This window comes from Perissodus microlepis, chromosome 23 (genome assembly GCF_051167445.1).
Source record: "Perissodus microlepis isolate ML-2025 ecotype Zambia chromosome 23, ASM5116744v1, whole genome shotgun sequence".
NCBI classification, from domain to species: domain Eukaryota; kingdom Metazoa; phylum Chordata; class Actinopteri; order Cichliformes; family Cichlidae; genus Perissodus; species Perissodus microlepis.
The window spans coordinates 39,439,254-39,466,672 of NC_140482.1; the positions used below are offsets into that span (position 1 = coordinate 39,439,254).

A 27,419-nucleotide genomic window follows, 5' to 3' on the forward strand; every position below is an offset into this window, starting at 1 on the left:
GAGAAAACAGCGAGTTTCCCAGTCATTTTTGTACTCCCATTTATGCGGCGGGTTATGTTATAAAGTAAACAATTTTATATTTCTCAGCAGTGAAAGAATAAAAAAAAACGAGCCGAGTAGTAGTGGGAAAGACCTGAGAAAAAGACAGGAAGGAGGCTGAGCAGAGAAATAAACAGAGAAGATGAATAAAACAGAAATGGGGACTAAGGAAGATTAAGAGAGAGTACAAGCAGGAGAGAGAGATCACACGGGAGAATATTTATCTGCTTGCGTCGTGTAAAAAATTGTGTGCATGCGCTCATCCTCCAGCCTAATTAGCCCGGGCTGTCTGGCCTTTTTATGCATGTGTTTGTACACATGCGTGTGTGTGTGTGTGTGTGTGTGTGTGGTATATTTGGCTGAAGTTGTGACCTGAATCCTCATCTCAATGGGGAGAGGGAAGAGTGAACGAGAAGGAGAAAAAAAGGGGGGAGAGTGTGAGCAGGAGATGCCTTCATATCATCTCACCGCTTTGGTTCATAATAGGATTGGGCTTCCCTCTCTTTTCCTCCTTTTTTTCCCTTCTTCTGTCTCACTCTTTCAATCTCCTGTGCCTCACATTTTTTTTCTTTCATTTTCACCACCCAGTCAGTGCATAATCCCATGGTTGCGGTTAGATTTTTATTTAAAGTGGTTTTATTTGAAGGGTGGATTAAGATGAGGCTGAAAATGTGGGTCAGCTGAAACAAGCTTTGGAGAGGTCAAATGACTTTGTTTGTGTGTTTGTGTGTCTGTGTGCGTGCGCGCGTCTGTGTTTGGACTCTCTTTGATAGTGGTGGTATAAGCAGTCCCCTCTTTTAACATGTTAGCATCTGTGCCCTGTGTGTGTGTGTGTGTGTGTGTGTGTGTGTGTGTGTGCACGCGCGCATGTGCAAAGCTTTGATGTCTCACGCTCTCGTTCCTTATCTCTCTCTCTCTCTTCAAACCGTGTGTGTGTGTGTGTTTGCTTTTGTATACATGTGTTGCAGAGCTCATTTGTGAATAATGAAGCATAGACAGCGAGAGCTGGCTAGTTTGATATAGCCCTTTAGGAATGATAGAAGTTGAGAGAAAAAGAAACACAGTGAAAAAGAAAAAGAAAGATGAGTTGAAAGATAAAAGCAAGTGATTAAATTCCCAGGGAGCTAGCCTTTTAGAGTAATAGCTTTGTCACATTGGCAGAGGATCTCTGGTTGCTTCACAGACTATATTGCCTATAATTCTGTGTGTGTGTCTGTCTGTGTTTTGACATGTGCATATATATTTGAAAGGGCTGTATGTTGTGCCAGCGACCTGTGCTTGAACTGGAATAAATACGCTGGCTAAATTCGGAAGACACAGTTGTAGTTTTCACTATAGATACCAAATTCTGGTGTGTTTGCTTCACGTTTCTTGCTTCACGTTGTTTTGTTTGAAGACATTCTTGTAGCACAATGAGTGAGACGTTGATTTTAAATACCAAAGTAATAATAAAAGTATGATATTTCTGTGTTCCACTATCTTTCACTCATCATGAAGTTCACGTTTTAAAATCCTTGTGTATACTTTTACAATTTTAAATAAATTGACGCCTAGTTACCTTACCGACCTCATCGACTTGTATCGCCCCAAGAGAGCACAGATCCTCTAACCAACTGCTCTTAGTGCAACCAAGGCCCAGACGAAAGACTAGAGGGAACTAGAGGGAATTGAGCTTTTGTAATTGCCGCACCCAAACCGAACAATCGATGTTTGCACATTCGAATCCATACAATCATTTAAATCGTGCTTAAAAACTCACTTGTTTAATCTAGTTCGGACTTCCACCCAGTCTGCATTTGTGCTACATAACTGTAACTGCTACTGTAACTGTAACTGTTTTTGTTATCTTTTGTTGTAACCTGCGTTCCGGCACTTGTGTGAAGCACTTTGATGGACACTGCTCCTTTTTAAATGTGCTATAGAAATAAACTTTGATTGACATTTGTTATTTTGGAGGTAATGATTCAACCGATTTTAGATGAATTGCAAAGAAATTTGCTTCAGAAGTGCAACTAGACAAATTGATGAAAGGATGAAGAATTTAAGTACTGTCAAGTTAAACTGCTAAACATCAACACGTTAGCATGTTGATGTAAACATTTAGTGTAAAGCATGGCTGTGTCTTTGTACTGAATTCGATCTCCTTCAGCACCACGGCTAGACTCTAAAGTTTAAGTAAAGTAGAAAAGTCTGTCTGTGAAGTGATTGTTGTTATACTGACTAATACCGCTATAGGCAAGCTCATAAGTCTTGGCAAGACTGTTCTGATTTTCTGTTGTCCAATCGTAGCCTCAGGTTACTGCTCTTTGGTGGCTGAAGTGACACCTGCTGTGGTCTTCTGCTGCTGTAGCCCATCTGCTTCAAGGTTTGACATGTTGGCGGTTCAGAGATGCTCTTCTGCTGGTTGTAACAAGTGGTGTTTTCAGTTACTGTTGCCTTCTCTGACCTCTGACATCAACAAGGCATTTATACCCAAAGAACTGCTTCTCATTGAATAGTTTCTCGGTTTTGGCCATTCTTCATAAACCCTAGACGTAGTTGTGGAGAAAAATCCCAGTAGATCAGCAGTTTCTGAAATATTCACACACGTCTGTCTGCCAACGACAACCATGCAGTGTTTAAAAGTCACCTTTTCTCCCCCATCCTAAATGCACTGAGTTGCTGCCGTGAGTTTGGCTGATTGAAGAGTTGCGCTAACAAGCACCTGAACAGGTATACCTAATAAAGTGGCTGGTGCGTGTATAGAGTGACTGTTAAGCAGATGCTGAAAAAATAAAAAGGCAAATCTAAGAAACTATGTGTCCCACACCATAGAGTGTATGTTTCAGCATCTCACAGACCCGGCAACAATGAGATACATAAAAGCAACATTCATTAGCGTATATGTAGGTGTCGGTGTGTGTGATGCGCACGTCTTTGAATGCCTTTTCATGCGTGCATACTCTGCAGCCAGCTTTGCTACTCTGGCTACTTTGTGTCTGATTGCATTGTGGATGACATGGGTTTGAAGCCGTATGCAGTCTGTCAATGCAAGCTGGTGAGCTGGCACAGTGTGAATATGACTAATAGCTTAGTGTATAATAGAGTCAGAGAGCGCAAGATCTAGAAAACTATCAAATTTCAACCACAATTGCAAGGCAGAGATTTTGAATCTCATTGTCACAGGCTTGTGTGTGTGTGTGTGTGTGTGTGTGTGTATGTGTGTGTGTGTGTGTGTGCGTGTGTTTGTGTATTTCAGAAGCATAGAGGGTGTAAGGACCGTGCATCTGTGCGTCTCGAAATTATCTATGTGCCTTTTGTGTGAAGTTTTTGCAAGTACATGTTTCGTACTGTGTGGCACCTCCATGTATGATTGGATACGTGTGTTCATGAGAAAGTCGAAGTGAGCTGTCTGTCTGTATTTTTTATTCTAAATGATTCTGCTGCCCGCTCCGCTGCCTATCTCGCATTGGTTCTGCACTGAAGGTTGAATCTGTGCCTGTGTGTATGTGCTGGAGCAAGTGTGCGGGTGTCGGTCCCATGCTGTGAGGCTGCTTGCTCTGCACACAGCTCTGTGTATGCGTGCTCCTCTGTTCTGTTTAGATTGGTTTTCTATGTGCTCTTGTTGCTCGGTCCGTGTGTATGTGCGTGCACAAATGCTCGCGGTGGCTTTTGTGTGCGTACTTGTGGGCGCAGTTGCGATATGCACAATTCCGAGGGTGCGTGCATGCTCGTATGTGTGTCGTTTTGGTGTATGTGTCTGTGTGTTTTGGTGCCCCCCTCCCTCTTTCTTTCTCTGTTTCCCTTCCTCTCCTTCCAGAATAGTGGGGCCATCAATCAGAGGCAAGGGGGATAGAGGAAGGGAGTGAAGGGTGGAGGAGGCGAAGTGGAGGAAAGGAGCTGGCTGGGTGCCAGGGAAGAGGAGCTGGCACGCTGCCCAGAGGAGAGAGAGAGGGGAGAGAAAATAGGAGGGTAGAGAGAGACAGGGGAGAGATGGAGCAAGAAGGGGAGAGAAATGAGAGAGAATAAGAAGAAGGGCAGAGAGAGAGCAAAAGAGCAGAGCCAAGTGCACCGAAGGAAAACAGAGGGAGAGAGCAAGAGAGACACCGTGGAAGTGGGGAAAAATGAGCCAGCAGAATAGATAAAGAAGAAGGCTGATTGCTTGGAGAAAAAGAGGAAATAGGGGGAGGGGGTGGGGGGGTACTGAAAGGGAGGAAGTGGGAATGGTTGTTCTCACCGAACAGCGCTGTGTCTGCCACCCCAATCAGTGGGTGATTAGTACGTCATTGGCTACAAATATTTACCTTAAACTGTTCGCGGAGGGGAGAGCGGCCCAATTAGAGAGCAGGGGACGGAGATGAATTGCAGGACTGTGTGTTTGTGTGTGTCATATGTACATGCTGTGTGACTCCTGAAAGGTTATTCTGAAGCCATGTGTACAAAGAGAAGGGGCTGGGCAGCACTCTAAGATGTCCATCGTATGTTTGTCTTTAAAGAAAATCACCCTCAAAAGTCACCACACTGCTGCTCGTAATGATGCCAACTTAGACTTAGTTCCTCCTGCGCTGGATGGCGGATTGGGCGGCAAGGGATCGCCAACGAGCTCGGTTTGCAGCCACATCTTCAGCCTCGTCCCATGAAAGATCGACCGCTTTCAGGTCCTCAATGAATGACCATCTCCATGTCTGTTTTGGTCGTCCGCGGCTCCGTGACCCCTTGGCGGGTCTCCACAACATGGCTATCTCCGGTAATCGTTTCGGATGTTGGCGAAGAACGTGACCGGCGAAATGGAATTGTCGCTCCAATACCATGTCCGCTAGCGGTCGTGAAGCAGTGCGCTGAAGTACCTCCTCGTTGGTAGCTCGATACGAAATCTTGAGAATCCGTCGGAGGCTGCGCTGTTGGAAAACATTCAGTCGTCGGATAATTGTCGCCGTCGACTTCCATGTTTCACTCGCATAGATCGCCATCGGTACAACTATCGTATTGAACAAACGGACTTTAGATGATATCGAGATGGTGGTCGATCTCCAAACCGGATTCAAGTTGCGCATGGCCGATGCTGCCTTTCCGAGCCGACAGGCAATGTCCTTCTCCGAGCCACCGTCCGGTGTTATCACACTGCCCAGATACGTGAACTGATCGACTTCATCAAGCGAGCAATGGCCGACGAGTACCGGAGTCTGATACTCTGATGCCAAACGATGATGATTAAAATGTGTTTAGTATTACATAATATTATAAATTTTGAGGATTTTCTCTTTTTTTTTAAATAAACTGGATCTTTTACTTTATCAATTACTGGTTTCTGTTATCTTGTGTTGGAAGTAGAGAGTGTATTTGAATGATTATGAGTCCACTCGCAAAACGCATACGTTTGCAAAAACTTGCACCAATTTATATGATGCTTTTAGAACAACTTTAGTGCCGTGAACACAGTAAGATGAGCTTTCATTGTGATTTACAAATACTATGAGCCACCACTTGTATAAATTACGAAGGTCAGAAGCTCATTACTCTTTCTGTCATCACAGAACAGTTTTGTAAAACCTTTTATATCGATGTGAAAATGACTGGATATTCTGTTTTCAGTAGCATCATCTGCCACGCTCACTGTGGAATGCATTCAACTTAAAGTTGCCCGTTGCCTTCGGTGCTCAACTCTTCCTTTTTCCAACCAGCAACTATTCCAGCAACAAGCAAGAGGGGGAGCAAAGAACAGAAACGGAATAGGAGCTAAGAGAGGTGGCAGAGATTTTTGTTAGGAGCAATTAGAGCGAGTAGAGGGGTATCACTCACACACTTATGCACACACACACGCACGCCACACACACACACACACAAAGCTGGCTTGCTCAGCCATAGTGGGACTCAGAGGCTGGCACAGCTGGCAGTGCCAGAGCACACTGGGCACCATCTTCCTCTTCCCGTGCCAATCTCAACCCATGCTCATCACATTCAAATTCACCAAGCTTTATTGGCAAGACGAACGCGGTCAGTGTTGCTCGCTGTCATGCTGAGAGACCAAATTGAATGCTGATCTTTCACAGGGAAGTGGCTTCCCCATTGTTCCAGCTCAAGTTTACTTTAATGTCAAAAGTGAAAATGTGTGTGCTCGGAGAAATGGGACTTTCAGTTCAGCCCTTCATTTGAGTTTCTCTGCATTTAGTCTTCGTCGCTTTGTCTGTCGATATGTTGCAGCTACACAGGATGAAAAAAACACAAGATGCTTTGTCATTCTAAACAAACAGCTGCGTGCAGATCGTAACACGGTAACACGTAACACGACCTCCCTACGAAACAAACTTTGGCTTTGTCAGAGCAAAGCCAAACTCTTGCACTTTTATTATTTTTTTTTAAGAAAATTGCATAGGCAGATGCGCCATCATTCTGCAGTTGCTTATTTTGTGAGTGTTATAATTTTCTTTTTAGAGTACGCACAGCCTCATCTTCCCACCTGTCTGGACTATTTCTACTTCAGTTAGTCATTTTCAGCATTTTCCAGAATGCATTTTGACAGCCTTCATAGAACAGACAGGAACATGTTGCGTTTATCGTGTGGGTTAAATATGTGGGTGGACGGAGAGCAGCAAATAGCAATTGCAAAGTAAGTGCGGGAGAATGAGGTTTTTTTTTTTTACAGTCAAACTCTAAGAATTACACCTCTAACTCAAAGCGTCACTCTTGCCTCTGCATTATGGTCCACTGAGCCGAGTGCTGGTGTGGAAACTGTCCCTCCTGCCTGTCTTTGGAGTTCCTCCTGACTGACAGCTGAATGTGGGTCCAAAATGTTGGGTCAAGGAACAGTTTATTGGCGTGTATGTCTGACTTGCATTCAGATTTTTAATCATGATGTCAAATCATGTGCTGCTGGCCACTTTAAAATATAAATTTTTGTCTTTTCCTTGGCTTGTAGGAAATCTTGAGGAAATAAATGGCATCACATTATTAAGAAATGCACAGAGGGGGTATTCTTGATTGCATTTATGATAACAGTCATTGTAGAACTTTACAAAGAACCTGCACATTCTTATGTGGTATGATTTCACTCCAGGTGAACATTTTTTGGCAACTTTTTCAAGTCCTACTAACAGAGAAACATCAGCTCAACACATCTGTCTTTTTATAGACTAAACTCTTCACTTCTGCTGAATTGCAGAGATATCATCATGCTGGATGTCATGTTTCTGACAGTCTTTGATGTGACTTAGTACAGTGTGCTGTGTCTAGGGTACTGACATTTTTTTAGTGGTTTCACGTAGATCTTTATGTATTTTACAATATGTGGTATATAATCGATACGGAATATACCTGCATAAGCCTGGTAATTGCATAGTTGTTTTAGATTTGAGAGGATTGCATCCTGTCAGCGATGAAAAGCCTAGGTGTGCTTCTACTAAGTGAGCTTGTCTGTTACATGAAGACACCGCCATACATGGAGCATGTGTGTTTTTATGCCTGTGGCTCGAACAGTCCTCAGGAACAGACTGTCTTTGTCCCAGAATTCATTCCTTCTTCTTCTTCCTTGTCTTCATTTCTTTCAATTTCCCTTCCTCTGTCAGTCTGTTTATTCTGGAGACTGTTTTGGTAGATTTTTGCCCTTGTGATTGAAAAGCTATTCCCTCACCTATATTGTCTCTCTGTTTCATCTGAAGCTTTTTTCTCTGTCTCGCTGTCTGACTCCATGCCAGCTGGCAGGGTATCTGCCCTCAGGTGTTTATTGACCAGTCCCTCGCTTTCCTTTGTATCTATCCATCCATTCATCCCTCCATCCAGCCAGTCTTTGCCAGTCCTCCCCGGTGGCTGTGCTTTGGTTGGACAGTGGAACGACAGTGTGCTGTGTTGTTTCTGAGACCCGGCCCAGCTCAGGCTGCTTCAGCAAGCTCGCTTTCGTTCAGTTGCAAAACCCATCAGTTATTGGTATCTTGTGCTTATAATACCTACTGTCTCTCAGGCTTAACTCGGAGTTTGTTTGTTTATGATCTTCTCTTTAACTTTTGTTTTTTACCTTCCCAGTAAAGTTTGTTTGTATGTCGTAAGATCAAAGTTATGGGGACAGTAAATAAGAGTGGCTTCATAGACCAACCATGTTCAGGTCAGTCCCTTCAGATTGTATTTGGTTAATGGACATATGGTTAAACATCAGTACTGTCAGATTGGTTTCCTACTGGCCAAACTGAACCAGGTCATCTGAATTGATCTGATGGCTGAGCACAACCTGTTGCATGATAAGCGGCAATCTGGCATAGTTGCAAAGATAATTAATGGAGGAGAACACTGAACACTGAAGTGTACTGAACTATACCCTGCATAAACAGTGTTATACCATTAGCAAAAACTCAGTGAGAAGTGGTTGTGAACCATCTCACAAATTACAAAATGACAGTTAATCCTCAAACATGTGTCCACTTAGAGCAGTTTGTGGATCAAACTGTTCCCAGAGTGTGATCTTTTTTAATACATAAGAACTTGTTTCCTATTTCTAAAGCTGTTCGTGTCAACTCAGAGCAACAACAGATATACAGTACTGTGCAACAGTCTTGAGCCACCCATTATTGCTCTATATTTTGCTTCCAAGCAGCCAGACTTTCTTCTAATGGTTTACTGAGGCCTTGAGCAATAGTTCTTCAGGCCATCTGAAGGTCTTTCAAGATTTTTCTTTTGACATTTGCTGCTTTTTTCTCTCATTTTCACTCCCGAAATTGAGGAAGAGTCCTTGTACCGGACTATGTTCAAGGAAATGTTTTCTTAACACTGACCCGTGAATTATTCAAGCATAAAAAAGTCACCTAACTCCAGGGATGAACCAGTTTAAATTCTATCTCTAGTCTCTTTGTTACTAGCAGAACACGTCATTTTTTCCCATTTCTTTAGTTGAATCTAAATGCCATGTTTGACTGGCATAAATGATATTTTTACACCAACAAGGTGATTCCCAAAGAGCTATTAGCTGAAAACATGGCACATCTCAGCAATTTGAAATTTCTTTTTTTAACACTATCAGGAAAGAAGTACAACAATAGTCCCACAGACAATGCAAATGCTGTAAAAGCATACTTGGATAGAAAAACACACAGTGGAACACAAACGGTTATAGGCTGGCCTTCCTCGAGCGCAGACCCGAAGCAGTGTGGGATCATCTTTACAGCAAATGGAATAAAAAGCAGCCAACATCCAAGGAAGAGCTTTGAATGACCTTCAAGAAGCTATTGCTGACGACTACCTAAAGAAATTACAAGAAAGCTTGACTAAGAGAGTTCAGGCTGTGTTAAAGAAGTAAAGATTGGCAGAACTGTACAAATGCTCATGTTTCAATATATCCCTGCTTCTATTTCCCATTGCCCGAGTACGAGTGCTTTGATTTATTTCCATCTGCAATCTAGTAGGACAGATTGAACGAGCAACAGGCTAAAGTTATAGTCAAGCAGACTGACCAAGGTTTCAGAAGAACAGATACCACTTGAATACAGAAGAACGACTCCCTTGAGTTTAATGTAGTAAAAGTTTCACATTGGCAGCAGGCGGATAATCTACTTCCAGTTATAAAAAATATATTCGGGTTTGCCAAGTTCTTCTTTCTAACTCTCACTTTTCTCTTTGTGGTCCTCACATACATACAGACGCACATGCTTTATGGAAATACACCAAAGGAGCTGAGGCACAGTCATCTACACATGAATGCATAGGTTTACACACGCATGAAGCTGTGTCTGTCCTTGGAACTGAGCCGGGTGTCTGGTGCTAATTGTTTATGAAGCCTCGTTGAGAGTAACCGAAAGGCTGGTTGAATGGTGCGTGTCTCTGAGAGCCTTTGTATGATGGCATACACAGCCCCGTCAGTCCTGCGCTGCCCTCCATTGCCACGTCTGCTGTCTTTTATCTATTCCTCTTCAACGCCTCTAAGTGCCAGCAACATGTGTTAGTGAGGATGAAGTGATGCAGAGAGAAAGAGAGACCGAAAGCAGGACGGGCAGATGGAGGAAAAAGGGGGGGAAAAATAAGACAGTTGGAGAAAAATCACCGAAAACATGAGAGCGACTGATGTTATAGAGGAAGAATAAGAGCAGCTGAGGGAAAAAGAGGGTCGACAGATTATAAAAGAGAGGAAATAATATAGAAAAATAGAAAGATGGGAAAATAGACAAAGAGAGCAACTGAGGGGAGGGAGATGAGAGAGGAAGAGAGAGGGGGAGAGGGATGGGAGGAAGAGGATGAATAGGGTAATAATGGCTCAGTGTGAGAGCTGTTGTAGAAAAAGAGAGAACGGCTGAGTGAAGAAGAGAACAAAATGAGGCTGAGGGCACTCAGACAGATAGAATTAGACACACCGCAGAGGTTCACTGTGTGTGTGTGTGTTTGTGTGCAAGGCTGAGAGGGAGTGTGCTTTTGTTTCTGTGTGTTTGTGTGCACTGGTGTAGAGTGTGTGTGTGTGTGGGCAGCAGTTTTCTTAGGAAGGGCACTATTGCTGTTGGTGTGAATGGATGGATGGAGGATAAGGGGACCAAGAAAAAGCATTTTCGTGAATTTTCACAGTTTTCGGAAATGGACAAACATAATAACATGAAATAGCCGGCTGAGGCAGGTGGAGAGCTCGGGAGGAATTTTCTGAGGTTTTCGGCTCTCTGTGAATGTTCGTATGTTTATTGTTGGATCGTGAGGACAAGCTGAGTGAAACTAGTGTGAAGGTGCTAAAAGACCCAAATGATGAGCGTAGCTCTAATGCCGCCTCCATCCCACCACCTCTGCTGTTCGCTCACACAATCCCCCATATGTTTCTTCTCTCAGTCTCACAGAAATGTCACTGACAGAACTTCTTGCTCATTAAGAAGGTGTTTAAATGCAACAAAGGCTTAATGTGCTGTAGAGGTGTATCATATGCTCTGTGCTCATTGTGTACTTATGATCCTGCAATATGCAACATGATTATATATCCCCTACTACTCTCTCCTTCTGTCTCTCACTCTCATTTCTCTCTCTTTCCATCACAGGCGGAGATTGTCAAGCGTCTCAGTGCCATCTGTGCTCAGATCATCCCTTTCCTCTCTCAAGAGGTAAGTGTTACTACAGCCAGAGACATTTACACATGCACAAGCAACATGCTGGCACAAAAAAAGGGGAGAAAACCACTCATACCTCAGACACTTCCCCACAGAATATCAGAAATCATATACTGCATACAGCAGCGGTCCCCAACCTTTTTTGCGCCACGGACCGGTTTATGCCCGACAATATTTTCACGGACCGGCCTTTAAGGTGTCGCGGATTAATAGTAGTACCGGTACCGAAAAAAAGAAGATTTATTCATAACACAGAAAAGACCCAGGAAAACCGAGTTAACGATAAAAACGATAACAAAATAACGCTGAAAACCGATAAAAACCCTGAAAACCATACATTTCACACCTGAGCCTCAACTCTCGCGGCCCGCTACCAAACGACTCACGGACCGGTACCGGTCCGAGGCCCGGGGGTTGGGGACCGCTGGCATACAGGACATTTTAACAGTTGAAGAATTTAAATACTAATCCTGATTTGCTACACAGATGTTAATTAATCCAAATCCTTTACATTTTAAAGTAAGCATATTGATAATGGAACGTTAACTTTCAGTGGTATGTTGTCACTTGGACAGAATTCTGTATTATATACAGTTAGATCCATAATTTGTTGGATAAAAACATTTAGTGTTGCCTCTGAGTCCCACAGTTTCAGGCTTAAAGTCAACTGGACAGTGTTGAATTTGTATTTCACTTTATTTTCACTGTAATTTTGCCAGTGAAAAATTCCACCATCGGGCTGAAAAAGCAAAGTGTGAGTGGCCAAATCTACAGTTTGGTTTATTCTTAAAAATAAGGACTCCACTGACCAGCTCAGCTTTTTTAACAGCAAATCTGTGAGAAAAGTTGGAGGCAATGTTACGGCTGCCAGTAGAACCATGTCAGTAGTGTTTACTGATGATGTAAATGGAAAATGAACCAAAGCAGACTGAAAAAACAACCCAAGAGTTTATCAATGAAAAGAAAATGGGTATTTTTTAATGGCAAAAAGTGATTCACTTGTTCTCAAACCAATAGACCACGCTTTTCAGGTATTTAATACAAATCTTAAGGCAAAGGACCAACAAACAATAAAGCAACTAAAAGCAGCTGCAGTAAAAGTCTAGTTGAGCATCCTGAGGTAGGAAACACAGCATTGATGTTCATGGGTTCTAGACTTTTTGCTTCTGAAAATGTGGAACTATGTATAAAAATATCAGTAAATACTAAACAGTTGAACATTTCTTTCTTTTTTAATGACTTGAATTAAAACTGAAAGCCTGCACTTCAATCATGTCTTGAGTGTTTGATTTTAAATCCAATGCGGCGGTGCACAAAGGCGGCATTATTAAAAACGGTCTCCAACAAATTATTGATCTGGCTCTGTTAGGCGAACACAACAACTGGCTAATTTTTAAGATAAATAAATCAAACCAACAATAATATATAACAATAACAATTTCACAATTAGTGTAGCAGATGTGATTGATACTTCTACATTTCTGACTTGAAGGGGCCACCATGTCATGTAATATTTGATACTATTATTATTATTATTTAATGTAATGCCCCATGGTAAAAACAAGGTATTACAGTCATATGCATTGTATGTGTTTCTGGGGTTATTTACTAATGAACTATCCAATAGCGAATGGCGCTGATAACATAATAAATCTCACAACTTTCAGTGTAACTGGAGACAAAGCAGAAGTCTTTAGCATAGACGCAGCTATACAGCACATCATGAAGTAAGCTCTCTGACTACTCTAAATTAAATGCATACTTTTTTTAAGAGCTTCAGGGCCTCTTATCATTCAGAAACATTATCACCATTCCTGCACGAGTGTTTTGCTTCATTAATTGCTCCTTAAAGCCGTAATTTAATTTATATGTGCTTAGAGGGGCAGAATTATTGATGATATATTGTTACATTGTTGCTCTGACTTTGGGCGAGACAACAAAACAGATTAAATGAGAGGAAACCATTTTTATAGTTTAATTCTACTGCGTCACTGTGATTTTTACTGTACATTTGTGTGTGCGTGGAGGGTTTTTTGTGCAGGTGTGTACATTGTGTAAATACAAACCTGCAGACACCCTCCTTTTTTTGTCTCCAAGTGTGAGTGTACATTGAGTGCGCTACCTGGAGACAGCAAGGTCACAGCTTTGTCAGTTTGATCAATATTGACACTGTGTGTATTCTGTGTGTAGGTGTGCAACAGCGGCACACACATGTATGTTTGAGTTTGTGCGACTGATTACATTGGGATTTTGTTCAAACAGAGCTGAGATTTTCGTTAGCCTTGCTCTCAGTGTGTGTGAATGCGCACGTATCTCTGTACGTGTCTGGCTACAGTGTGTGCGCTTCTGTTTTTTGTGACGTTCTCTCAGTGTTTGTGTTGTGTGAATGCATGGTTGCCCCATCCAGACTGTCTTATTTGCACTACCTGTACCGGCTTTGGATGGAGGCAGCAGCGTTTCTCTAGCTTGTTTAATGTAAAAGTCCCCGTTGTGTCATTACTGAGTGTACATGCAATATACTCTACATTACATTATGCTTACAGTATATATCCCAGTACACACAGTGGATGATTATGCACTGTAATATGTCTTTCTTTCACTTTCTCCCTTTATGTGTATGTGTAGCACCAGCAACAGGTGGTCCAAGCTGTGGAGAGGGCCAAGCAGGTCACTATGGCTGAACTCAACGCCATCATCGGGGTGAGTCACCTTGATTCATCAACACAGAGGAACTAAGAATGATGGGAATTAAATTATTATTCATTCTTAATGTCTATAAGTACAAACGTCTGTGATGAGCAGTCCTGTGAAAATGATTCAGTAGCTTGCAGAACCACCTTTAACAGCAGTAACTTTCCATTTCTCTCACATCCTTATGGAGAAAGTTTGGCCCCCCCCCTTCTTTACAACTTCACTTCACCTCATTGAGATTTGCGGGCATCTGTTTATGCACAGCTCTCTTAAGGTCCCGTATCAGCATTTCGATCAGGTTGAGGTCTGGACTTGGACTCCACTGCAACACAGTCATTCTTTTCTTTTGCAGTGATCCTGCTGTTTGCTTCCTCTTGAGCAACATCAGGTGGTCACCCAAAAAGCTGATTCACAATACTTTGAATACTAACTTATTAGACTTATCAGAGTATTTTTGCATCACCAAAAGCACGCCCTTGCACATTTGGCTATATTGTCCTGAGTATGCATGTGCCCCATTGCACATATATGTACGTTTCCTCATTTCACCGTGAGATGATATTGGTCGCATCTAACCGGCGATGCCCTCGTTATTTTTCATTGCAGCGGCAGCTTAAACCAAACTAAACGCTCGCCGTTAACGTGTGGGAGCTGTGGCGCCAGCATCGTTCTCCTCCTCTTCTCCACCACTGTTGTGGAGCTATGTTTAGCTCGCAGGTGCTTCCTCAAATTTGAAGGGGGAGCTTTTCGCAGCTGACAGACACTTTACACCTGGGCACAGTTTGCATTTCCCTGTGATCTTCCTGCCATTTTCACCCACAAACTTAAAATAATGTGGATACTTCCAAAACATAAAGGCTTTCATTGCTGCCATCTTACTTGCAGAGCTACGTGCACAGTGAGACCATTTGGCAAATGTTGATCATGTGAGCGGAAGGTCAGCAAGTAGAAGAGGTCAAATTTGAACAGGAATGGTTTATTAATCTGAAGATTTGACACAACTAAATAATGAGTTACCTGAATCATCAATTCTAGAACTTTACCAATGCTCATATTGTGCATATGATCTGCTTGTCTGTATATACATATATATGTACGCACAGAGAGACACAGTGATGCTCCTGAGTGCTGTAGTAGATGGGGCTTTCCACAGCTTGTCAGAGCACTGATCACATTACTGTCTACTTAAGGCCCTTTGTTCCTCCCAGCACTACAAACACTGCTTTCTCTAAGGTGTGTGCTTTTGTGTGTGTATGTGTGTCTAATACACCGGCTTGACAAAACAGCACACAAAAACACATCATAATGCTCCCCTCAGGATAATAGCCTTTCTTTATCTGTAGCTGCTCCTTTGCTTTCCTCTCTCTCTCCTCATTTTTCTCATTTTCCTCCATCTCTCTTTTTTCTTGCCTTCGTCATTTTCTTTCTGGATTTTCCCCACAATCTTTTATCGTTCTCTCCATCTTACATCGGCCGTGTCCTCATTTCTTCTCTCCCATCATTTTTTTTCTCTTACCTTTTATTCTCCCTGCTGCACACTTTCCTTCCCTTTCTTCCTGCTCTCATTTACTCTTTCCCCTGTTCATGTAATTCTCCTTCACTTTTCATTGCTTCCTATGTTATTTCCTTCTGTTTCTGCTCATCATTTGCTCTGTGACTCAAACATTTTCATCCCTGTGTTTTCCCATGGCCCCTTTTCTACCTTTTTCTTCTCCTTTATAATAAATCCCATTGCCTCGATATCTCACTCTTAAAAAAAAAACTCTGGTTCTTCTATTCACTTCTTGGTTTCATTCTCAACTGCCTTTGCTTTCTGGGTGTATCATGATCATTCAATTTCAATCTTCCTTTCTTTCCTTGTCCTCTTTCCCATCCTTGGTCTCCATCCTTTCACCTGTTAATCCTCTAATCACTTTCACATCCACATCCTGTCCACCTTCATCTTAACATCCTTCTTCACCGTTGGGCTCTCCATGTGTGTTTTATTTAATTCGCCTTCTCCCTTTCTCATGTTTTTCCTCAATTCTTTTTTCCAACCACAACACTGCCTTCCCCCTCACTTCACTTCTCCTGTTTTTCATTCCCTTTTCTTCTTTACCTTGTCTTTTCTAACCACACACTCTCTTGTATCTCACCCTCCCTCCCCTTACTCCTTACCTCCCCGCTACTTTCTTTCCCTGTGGCCACAGCAGCAGCAGCTCCAGCACCTGTCTCACCACGCCCCTGGCATCCCCCTGACGCCACACCCATCAGGGCTGTCTCTGGGCGCAGGGGGCTCAGGACTGCTGGCACTGACGGGGGCTTTGGGGGTCTCAGCCCACCTTGCCTCCAAAGATGAGCGCAACCACCTGGACCCTGAACATCTCAGAGGTAAAGAAGCGTTTAGCCTCTTCGTTCTCAGTTTTGACTGTAAAACCAGGATTATGTGTTTTGGTAGAGTATTTGTCATGAGGATTTTCTGAGTGAACAGCTAGAATAAAAGACTTTTGTCTCCTCTGTGACTTTGAGCAGCGTTAGTCTTTTCTACTATTGAAACCGACTGCCTTTACTTGCACTCACACTCATCAGAACATTTTGTTTCTCAATGTGGACGTTTTTACCCCTAAAAATCCCTCCAGCCCTGAAGTGTACCACGGTTGTTCCACAGTGAGAATCAGTGTACTTGTTTTTGTTTCAGGTTTACACAAAGTGCTTGATCGATGATAAAATCAATGACAGTATTGAACATTTTGAGCAGATTTGGTCAGCTAGTTCCGTACATGTGAGGCTGAGGGAAAGGCTGAGGGCAAAACGGCGCGTGCACCTATCGAATATCAAACGCGCAGAGATGATTTTTTGCTTCCTAAAATGTCTGTTTTCCAACATTTGCATTTCTGATTTTTGTCTTTAATTGGCTTCATTTGTCATCCTAGAATCGGCGGATAGTAACTCGTGACAGCTGCAGAATAAGAAAAAGATCATTTTTTATCATTTTTAACCACACAAAATGTAGTCAAAAATGCAAAGCAGCACTATACATCATCTCTGACAGGCAGCTGCTTTGTAATTTGTCCAGGAACTCACCTTTTGGACTCAGTTTGAACTTTCCTGTTTCGATTGCTGTCTTACCATGACCAGATGTATTCATGGCGTTTCTGTAAATGCAGGAGAAATGCTCTCTCCCTATGAACTTCCTTTCACCCCGATAGAATATCTTATCTTTGTGCAGTTTTTCCGGCAGCGAGCCAAGAGAGACTTTCTCATGAATAAACTGAGAGCTAGAAAGAAAAATGGAAGGAATCGGTGAGAACAGAAACGGGGGAAAGATAAAGAGATCACTGTGTTCGTATTGTCACGTTAAGCATCTGTGTAAGAGCTTATGCATGTCTGCAGCTGTGTGTGTTTCTGTTCTTACATATGAGACGAAGAATGAGGGAAAAGATGGTGAGCGTTGATGGCAGCAGGGGAAGACAGCGAGCTTTGTCTGCTTGGAGAAGAGAGAGAGGGAAAGATAGAGAGGATAGAGGAGGCTGGAGTCGGGCACAATAGTGGGTTTGTATCTTTATTAGACAGAAGTCGTCGTAGTTCAGCCTAACCTTGGCTGACTGGGGACTGTTGTTGTTGTTATCGGCACTGACGTCAAACTTTCTCTCTTCTCCCCATTTTCCCTTCTTCATCGCTCTCTTCTTTTCTCTGCTCGGTTTTCTTTCCTTCCCTTTCTCTGCCCCAACCCAGAAGGAGCGCCCAGCAGGGTGAGTAGTGTTGCATGTGTGTACCTTGATGTAAGTGTTTTGTACGCCCACGTTTCACCGTGTGCACGCGCGTGATAAACTGAGGGAAATGGAGACGCGCCGCAAAGTGGCCTCTAAAAAAGGCAGTGTTTTGCTGGAGCTCAGCCAGGAGTAGCACTGCTCAACACCGGCACAATAGCAGCTCATCACCATCAACCTTGAGCTTCTCAAGGTTTTCTACAGTATACTAATGTCTGAGCTCGCCGCATTCGACTGGTATCTAGAGGAGCCTACGAACTGAGTTAATGGACTGTTTCTTTATCAGCGCCACAAATATTTGGGTAATCGACAACATATACAGAACACGAGGAAGGATTATATCTGAGTTAATGTTAAATGCTGCCCAAAATACCCCAAAATAAGAAATGCAAGTAAAACCGCTAAATACTGGCCGTGAATCACCAAATATTCCTGAACAGCAGATCCAACAGCGATTAGATGCTTCAGAGTCGAAACTATCCTTAGTTAATATTAAACCTAATGTGCAAAAGAGCCGTCGTCACCATGAAGTGAAATCGCTGCACCAGAAAATCAAAATGCTGTTCACCATGAATGGATGAACAGTTCAAAGGCTTATGGAGTTTCTAGCCTGCAGGAAGTAATGTAATGTTTGAACACATGTTGCTCTAAGAGCAAAAATGATCAGTTTACCAGCCCGGTTCCAAAAAAAGTTGGGCTGTTGTGCAGAATGGAAATAAAAACAGAATGTGTTGATATCCAAATCTGAAAAAGATGTTTTATTAACAGCAGAACATAGGAAACATGAATGGATGCATGGTGGATGCAACATGTTTCAAAAACTACAGCACTGACCTGTTGGAGTTTTTCCATCAGAAGCAGCAGGAATTATTTGTGTGAAAACTGAAAAAGAAACTAAAGAGAAGAAACTTGAAACTGGGTGGAGGGGACAATGTGCTGGCAGCGGTGGGGTGTTGTTAAAAATAGCAACAAGTCTTTGTTCTAGCTTTATTGTGAAATAAAAATGATTTAGGGCCGCTGCTGACTTTACTTTCCCTCGCTCTTTCTGCAGTGAAAACCTTAGCATAATTTAACTGCGAGCACAATGCCGATTGTTAAGCACCAAGAAAATATTTCTCTCATGAGCAGAGGTTTCTGCTGAACTTAGCCAAGCATTACCGCATTTGGGGAAGAAAGGGAGGAGGAGGAGGACTCATATCAATTGACATTTATCAGAGAGCCCCACACTGGCAAAAACAAGTTTGAATTTGAAATGGAGGGGAAAAAAGGGACAGCGAGAGGAAGTGAACAGAGGAGGAGAAAAAAGGCGGAAAAGAATGACACGAGGGAAATTTGCGGAGCTGCACTGAGGTCCATTGTGTAGCCTCTTCTCTCGTGTGTTGTGCTCCTTCCTGCCGTTCCCGTGGGCTCCTTCCTGTGTGACTCACTCGTGTGTTAAACCCTCGCTGTTCTTGTCCTCCCCACGGGGGGACAGAGAATGACAAGTGGCCCTCGCTGAACCTCCGGCCCTTGCCCCAGTCCTAAAACAACACAATGCTTTGATCAGATTTTCAGAGTGCTGAGCACCAGGAAAGGCTTGTAAATATACCTGCACAGCTTTATTGGCCAATAATGAGACTCATATTTTACATGAAGACTTCTGTGTCGAGGGAGAGCAGTAATTAGCTTTATAGGCTGGCCTGTGCGCCGCTATGACTGTGTCTTAACCTGTGCTTGTGTTTTTCTGTGTGTGTGTGTGTGTGTGTTTTGTGTGCTTTTAATGTCTGTTTTTCCATCCACTGTATCTCCACGTGTTTACTTTGCTGTGTTTGATCATTTGCGAGTGTGACGTGAATCTGCGTGTCATGCCCTGGGCGGTCATTACCTGTGCTTTTGCTGTGAGGTCGTGTTCACGCGTTCATACTTTTGATTGTGTTCCTGTCTTTTCTTTTTCCCCAGAGTAAGTCGGTGTCATCCACAGACAGCCAGCCAAATGAAGAGCGCCAAGGCCCATCAGGAGGTTACGCCTCCTCGCAGGGAGGAGCTGAGGCCAAGAGAAGGCGCTGTGATGACAAAGAGTCTCTCCCGCCACATTCTTACGTATGTGTTTGTTACCTTCACCAATGTGATTAAGGGTTGGTTCAGTAGTGAGGCCGGAGGGGGCTGCGTAGGTGGTGAATCTCAGATCAGATACAGAACTGAATCCAAGTGTTTTTTGGGAGGATTCTTTTCCATTCTTTCAGAATTTCTTCACAAAAAGCATATCGACATAAAATTAAAAAAAAATGTATATATAGTCTTGATGTTCTTAAAAAAATTGCAGTGACCCAGATTCAGATGTCCTACACCAGGGGTGTCCAACTCCAGGCCTCAAGAGCCAGTGTCCAGCAACACAGCTGATTTAAATGCTTAAATTACCTCCTCAACATGGGTAATGAACGAATTATTTGATTCAGGCGTGTTGACCCAGGGTGGTATCTTAAACCTGCAGGACACCGGCCCTCGAGGCCTGGAGTTGGACAGGGGTGTGGACACAATCTCGGACCCAATCCAAGCATGTTGCAGTGGGAATTTTCAACCTTGGTGACAGGAAGTGTGTTATGTGACTTTGTGCTTATAATCTGAGCCTGAAACGATGCCACTGAGAAAAATAAAATGCAGCAGCGGAGGTAACAACCAACGGGAGGAATCATAAAAGTTACATGTAAACTAACAACTTTTGTTCTTTATATCAACCAAAGATGTCTGTCTGATGTGTGTCTGTGTGGTTGTGTGTGTCTGTATGACATTGCCTATGACATTACGGGCCACCCGGGGGTCGGGGGCCCGTGGCCAATTAGAGTCGTGTTTGGTTTGGATGGGTCCAGTGGGGAAGAGCAAGCAGCCAGAGGCGATGTAATGCCAGAAGAGAGATGGCCAAGGCAGATAGCTGTAATGAATTAGATGGCTGTGTGTTTGCAGTCTGGAGGATTGATTGACACCGGGAGTCTGTCTGTGCAAGACGGCCTCCAGCTAAGTCAGTTTGGCATCAGCAGCAACAGTCCAAATCTTCCCATTAGTTCAGAAAGAGAACAAGCACAGAGAGCTTCCACTTTCTGAATGTTTTTCCTCTCTTTCTGTCTGTCGAGCCGAATTACGCCTCCCATTTCTCTCTGTTTGCCTTTTCCTATTCTATATCTTTCTGTCTCTTTACCGCTGTTTCTCAGTTCCTCTTGCTTTTTCGCTCACGCTCCACGCTCTACTTCTTGTTTCCTTTTCATTTTTATTCCATCTGTATTATTTTCTGCCCTTTTTTTTCCCCCCTTGAACTTTTTTCTCGTCCCTCCTCACCATCATTTCCACACTGTCTCTCTCACTTCATCTCTTGCTGTTTTTTTTGTGTGTGTGTTTTTGGTTTTTGTTCCAGGAAGGAGGTTGTAGACATTGTCCTGTTTTGGCTCTGCATAATAAGGCACTGATGTCACTCCACACTGATGTCAATAGGAATATCAGGCCATGATCACATCAAAGCGCTGTTGCCATGGTGACTAAGTGCCATCGTTCTCACCCCAGAAAAAAAAAGGAGAGAGAGATGGAGAGATGGCTAGACGAAGAGGGGAAAAAATGTGCTGTGTGTGTGTGCGTATGACTGAGATCAAAAAATCTTTGTACAGGGGGATGTTTGGTGAGAATATATGATATACAATATCTCTGTGTTAAATGTTGCATGGACGGTGGACAGAGATCGAAAGGAAGCAAAGAGCAGCCAGTGATATTGATATATCGATCTGTGTGCGCACTTGTGTGTCTTTATTATTTAACTTCTCCATGTACACACGCAGCATATTGTATCTCTGTGCTGGTGACTGAGGAGGAAAAAAAGCTGTTTTATCTTAATGGATCTTGAAAAATCATGTTTTCCCCTTTCTTCTATCTTCTTTGCTCCTCAGGACAGCGATGGAGACAAGAGCGAAGACAATCTTGTAGTGGATGTCTCCAATGAGGTGAGACGCCAGTCTTTCTAAATGATTTTGACAGCACCTTGATGTGGCTGTTATCAGCAGGTTTTCACGAACGCATATATGTAAAAGAGGTTGCTTGTAGTGATGAATCCACGGAGAATTGTCACTTGACTCTGCTTTTCCACCTCCACTCTGTGGAGCTTTTTAGAAAATTGTCTGCTAATTTTTTTTCCCTTCATGTTCATCTTCATAGGCTGTATATAAGATGGATATAGATTCTGGGTTTCAATATAGAAGCCAGATAGAGCTGCATTATTTTTAAAGGCCACCAGGGGGCAATAGCTGTGGTCGCAGAAAGATTTATTGTCTGTGGGGAAAACGGCTCTCTGCCGGGACTTTGGCAAACACATTGCTTCTCAGTTTATGGCCTCTATCACTCATTTTGGGTCACACTGAATAAAACATAAGACCTGCTCATTACCAAATGGCAAACAGCAAAAGTTAGCGGCTGGCTTCTGAATTTAGCGGCTAGAGTCCGAAATCTCTTTCACAAGTTAGCAGAGGCCAAAAATTGAACTAAAAGGAAATGTTCTGTATCACAAGAGGTAACACTCTTTCAGTCAAAAGAGCCAGCTTCACAGTAATGAAGAAAATATCTTTAATTGGTAATATTAATGAATGCATGGTGGTGGATGACAGTTCATTATACGGGATTTACAGAATTTTTTCTTTCGCTTTCTTGCCAGTCAATACTGGTAGAGCGCACACAGCGACCAAACTCTGAAAGACCACTGGTTTCTTATTAATAGAAGTTCAGTCTAATTTGTGAGTGACCTATCAGGAAAATACAGACTGAGCTCTGTGCAACAAGTACTTAACATTTGTTAATAGTCAAATCTAATTAAACATCTCAGAGAAACGAAATTCAATTTTTTTTTATAATTTTTTATATTTTCTTCAAAATATTTTGCTGTTTAAGGGTCATTGAAAGCATTCTTTATCCAACACAAGCTCTGTGACACAGAGGTGCAGCCACACGTGAATAAAGCATGAGTCCAACATTGGAAGGACCAGTGTTGCTCAGGGAGCCTACTGCCACCTCCTCATAACCCTGTGTGTGTGTGTGTATATATATATATATATATATATATATCATTAACAGCATAATTGGCCAAGGAATAAGAAAGACTTCATATTATTAATATTAATTTGACTTGATTATTTCATTATTTTTGGTTTAATTTGTTTATTATCATTTGATTAAAATGTTGCACTCCAGTTATTACTTTGTTCAGACTAATAGAGTAATCCTTTTATTTAAAAGTAGTTGTTGTGTTGTAAAACATGTTCACCAAGATATTCATTTTACGTTTTACCTTTGAAACATCAGAATTTTTTTGCATTTTCATAAGAAAAAATTTAAAATTTGGCAAAGTCTAAACATCTTTGCGTTTCAGTGATTCTTGTTTGCTTGCTTTAAAAAGATATTGTCCATCTGGAGTAACCTTGGTGTGTGTGTGTTTGTGCATGCGTGTGTGTGTGTGTGGTGCATCTGTGAAATGTAAAACGAGTCAGCAGGTATGTAGCTAGTTCAGCTTTCTGCTGCAGTTTCCTTGTAAATAGGAAGAGCTCCTATGTAAGCTCATTATCAGCTGCCACTGTTTATGCTTTCTTCTCGTGAACCAAGTCCGTAGACACACACACACACACATACGCGGTATTCACCTATTTCTTCTCCTTTACCTCCTCTATGTACATTTGCATCCTGTAGCTTCTGTTCTTCCATCTCTCCACTTTTCTCTCACTCATTCTTTTCCACTCTTCTTACCCCGCTCCACTTCTTTCCACCTCCTTCCTCTCATTAGATAACTGCAGTCGGCTTCATTTAATATATGCAAAGCCGTTTATGCCCCTGGAATATTTTAGTTCTTTAAATACTTCACGCAGTGTACCAAAATATGTTTCATCTAAAGCCTTCTGTATTTTGATATTGCACACAAAAGCAGAACCAGCCTCTTGTGTGATTTGGAAACTGGTACAAAAGCATAGAGGAGAAAAAAATTGACAAAAGTGGGTAATGGAAGAAAAAGGGGAGGGAAGTGTGTGTGTGTGTGTGTGTGTGTGTGTGTGTGTGTGTGTGTGTGTGTGTGTGTGTGTGTGTGTGTGTGTGTGTGCCTCTGTATGCTAGAGAGACAACCTACATGCATAGGTTTAAACATACATGTAAGCTTGTGAGTACGTGTTTGCCTGCAATTAGCAGATGAATATGTGTGTGTGTGTCTGTGGCTTGGAGTAGAGGATGTTATTTGTGCTTGTGTGTGCGTGTGTGTGTGTGTAAGCACTAAAACGTCTGTGCTGATCACTGTGACCCAGAGAGAAGTGCTGACACCAGCACTTTGCTCTGGGGGAGGCAATGCTGGCTCAACAGTAGCTCCAGCCAGTGATGAAAGCATCCGTAACAGCAACATTATCTCCAGGTCCACACACTACTGCATCAGCAACACCGACAACCTCTGCTGCTTCATGTGGTGTTTCCTGAGCTCTCTCTCCCTTTACAATCCAAATAAACTCAGTGACAACAGAGTTGCTGTTGGCTTCATTAGGCTACTTAAAAATGAGAAGTAAGTTAAGTGCAGATGAGGATCTGCTATCTCAGGAAAACACACATTTGTCTTTTAGAAGTAATGGTAACTGTAGTAATTAAATAAAACTTGAAATAAAGGTCAAGACGAAGCTTGAAGCTGTCACTAAGAGCGACAGCGTTAACGAAGCCCCAGGTACCCCAGCAAAAATATTTTACTGGCACTATTGTTGGCCTGCTGTCAAGAAGCATCCTGTCATCTGTGCTACTTATCATCTTTTAGCATTATTAATTGTTAAGTACTAAGAAGTTGATCCTGGAATTGACTTGGTTAAAGATTGCTCTGTTCTTCCAGTCTGTTCGGTCCCGGTACGGTTCTGGAGTGACAGAAGTTTGGGAGATTTTTGTTTGTTTGGGAGATTTTTCCTTTTCTTTTTTCCTGGTGGCCTTTTGGCTGACCGACTGATCTGTAGGGCTGTGTGTATGAGGCCTCAGCTCGCCTCTTTGGTTAACGATGTGCACTTCTGATTCACTGAGATGTTTCACTGTCAAAAAGAAAGGCTTAAAATTCAACGTAATTTTTAAAGATAAACCGCCCGGCCGACTCCTCGGAGTATCTTTTAATGCAACTATGACACTCAACTATCATTCAGAGCACTTTTTCACACGTGCACGTTGGCTTCAAAAAGACATGTATACATATATTGGTAAAATTGTTATAGAAGAACTGCAGAAATGAGGACGAAGGTCACATCTTGAAAGACAATATGCCACAGTGGAAGAAGGCAGCGCTTTGAAGATCAGGATAGAAAGAGAACAAAGAAAGCATTGTGTGATCAGAAATAAGATCTTTTTTATACTCATGTAGAACATTAAATATTTTCTCACCTCTCTTTGTCGCTCAGGAGCCTAACTCTCCCGCAGGCAGCCCTCCTCACTCACCCCATGGGAATGGGTTAGACCGGGCCCCCACTCTGAGGAAAGAGCTTCCAGGGTCCTCGAGCACAGGAGAGGCACCGTCCACGCCAAACCCCCGCAGCCCAACCACAGGGAAAGCCAAGGACCCTGGACAGGTAAGATAAACAGAGTTGCTGTAAAAATCCCTACTTTGCTTACAAAGCAGTGTAATTTTTAACATTTCCAGCTCTTCACTTTTTACCCTTAGGCTGGTGTATATTATGCTATCATATTGTTTTGCTCTGGGGTTATAAAAAAGCTCATACATTACTAATTTATGCACACTAAATGGCTCTGATACAAAACAAAAGTTTTGGGTTTTTTTCACACCGAGAATGTTTAAGCAGTGTCATTCTGGAGGTTAAAAAAAAAATTCAACTTTATTGTCATTGCACATGCACAGGTACAGGGCAACGAAATGCAGTTTGCATTACTGCAACGGATCGGCCATGTTCCTTTTTTCCCACTTTCTTTTTTATTGTTTGACATCTCTGCAGATGGATAAGTCCCAGTCCCCGTTGTCTAAGTCTGGCACCCCGTCCCCATCCCACCGTGAGGCCCTTACCCCAGGAACACCAGGGGCCCCAGGGGCTCCTGGTCCGAGCACCTCCTGCCTTCGCCTAGTCAGCAAAGCAGCAACCAGTGCAGATCCCCTTGGTGAGACTCTCCTGACTGACTGACAAGCCTGCTGTAATTTAAATCTAAAATAACTGGTTATTATAATTTCTCTGTAGATAAAGGCCCTCTCTGATACAAAGCTATGGTGACACTGTTTTTTAATATTTGTAAATTGTACAGATCATCACAGTACCACTGCCCTTGACTTTCAAACTGAGCTGCTTTACTGCAGGTCTTTTTCATACAACTAATTGGGTCAAATCAATCTTTTAATTCAGGCTTTGTACCCAGCTGACCTCTGCCCTTCATGCATTTTAACCTCTTATCCCACTTTTTTCATTTCCACATTTGTTTATACTTATATACTGAATAATCTTGCTTACTCTACAGTTTTGTTGCAAATTTGCTTAATATGATCAAAGCAAAGTTGATATACTTAATAATGTGGATACAGTGTGGATTTGAGCGCTTCTTGGTCTGGTGTCAAACTCGGTGTATAAACAAAGTTTAGTGCAAAGAAACATTTTCCATTCTTCTCAGTCCCTCTGTGACTGTGTCTGTGCTTGTATACTGTGCATTGTTCTTCCCTTCATCCCATCCTTCAATTCCTCCTTCCTCTTTCCCTCCCTCCCCAGCTCTCCGCAGTCCCATGTCTGTGCCCCCCGGTTCATACCCGGCTCATTTTGGCGTGGTGTCCCACGCAGGACTGAATGGGGAGCTGGCCAGCCCAGGAGGCTTCGGAGGGGCTCTGACTCTCTCCCCGCAAATCAGCGCCGCGGCCAGCGCGTACTCCAGAAGCCCCATGGTGTGTAAAGGCCAAATTTATCTTCTCTGTCAAGCTCTGATTTATTGTTCAGATGCAAACTTTTGACTTTTGTAGCACTGTTCAAAAACTTGATGAATCACTTCTGCGCTATCAACTGCATTCATTATATACTCGAAGCTGTCACATTTACATTCTCAAATTCACTTTCATATAGTGCTACAGTCATAGAGAAGAGAAACTTTACTACAAAGAGTCTTGCCTTGATGGATTGCATCTATGTTACATATCAGGAAACGTGGGTGAACAAGAAGGAGCTGAAAGAGTCCAGTTAAAGTCTGATGTAGAAGAATAAATTCGTCCCTTCTAATCGCTTTAAATTGCAACTATTTTTATTTATTTGGAAAATAGATTCTACTGGATAGCTTCTTGCACCTTTGGATGATAATCTTTCTGGAAATCATTCTGAATCTTTAAGGTAGCCTTTGCCAGTCTGTCACTTTTTTGTTCACGCTTTACTTTCCACCAGGTGGCGTATGACTCTCGGTCTCACCTAAGGGCCCCGGGGCTGCCCTCCTCTCTCCCTGGTTCCTCTGGTGGCAAGCCGTAAGTCAGAGCTTCTATCGCGCACTAAAACAAGCCCAGATTAGACGATGCTCAAGCGTGAAGAGAGATAAAATATAATGATTCAATGTGCTGCAAATTTTATCTGAAGCTGAGTCTTTTTCTGTTTTGCAATTAAAACCATCTACAGTTTTGAGGCACATGTAATAGCATTAGTATTGTATTTATTTTGCATGGATGTGCTGTATAATTGAATGCAGCAGTTACATTTTTAATCTTATTTTTAGCTGATGGTGCTTATAGAACAGCAGAAAAGGACAACAACACAACAGGAACATACTTCAAATATTAGCTCAGTGATAACCCACAAATATTTGCCTTGGATGGGAATCAGGATGAACTGTAGCTGCTCCTCTTTGTGTTTTTAAAAGAAAATAGAGGGCATTTCAAAGATGTCCATGAACCTTTTTTGATGTCTGAAATGCTGGTGTGATTTTTAAA

The 27,419-nt window shown here is 42.5% G+C and overlaps 1 protein-coding gene across 3 annotated transcripts in view; it reads left to right on the top strand.

The window, feature by feature from the left end:
* Positions 1 to 27,419, top strand: part of tle2b (TLE family member 2, transcriptional corepressor b) — a 76,751-nt gene that overhangs the window by 39,758 nt on the left and 9,574 nt on the right. The window contains exons 5-14 of one of the 3 annotated variants that reach the window (XM_084920479.1): positions 11,007 to 11,069; positions 13,701 to 13,775; positions 15,956 to 16,136; positions 17,481 to 17,497; positions 19,454 to 19,594; positions 21,424 to 21,477; positions 24,922 to 25,089; positions 25,471 to 25,630; positions 26,227 to 26,396; positions 26,884 to 26,960. In XM_084920479.1, the coding sequence (XP_084776605.1) occupies positions 11,007 to 11,069; positions 13,701 to 13,775; positions 15,956 to 16,136; positions 17,481 to 17,497; positions 19,454 to 19,594; positions 21,424 to 21,477; positions 24,922 to 25,089; positions 25,471 to 25,630; positions 26,227 to 26,396; positions 26,884 to 26,960 (1,106 nt within the window). The remainder of the gene's footprint in view (positions 1 to 11,006; positions 11,070 to 13,700; positions 13,776 to 15,955; positions 16,137 to 17,480; positions 17,498 to 19,453; positions 19,595 to 21,423; positions 21,478 to 24,921; positions 25,090 to 25,470; positions 25,631 to 26,226; positions 26,397 to 26,883; positions 26,961 to 27,419) is intronic. The other 2 variants (XM_084920481.1, XM_084920480.1) reach the window with 2 other exon arrangements.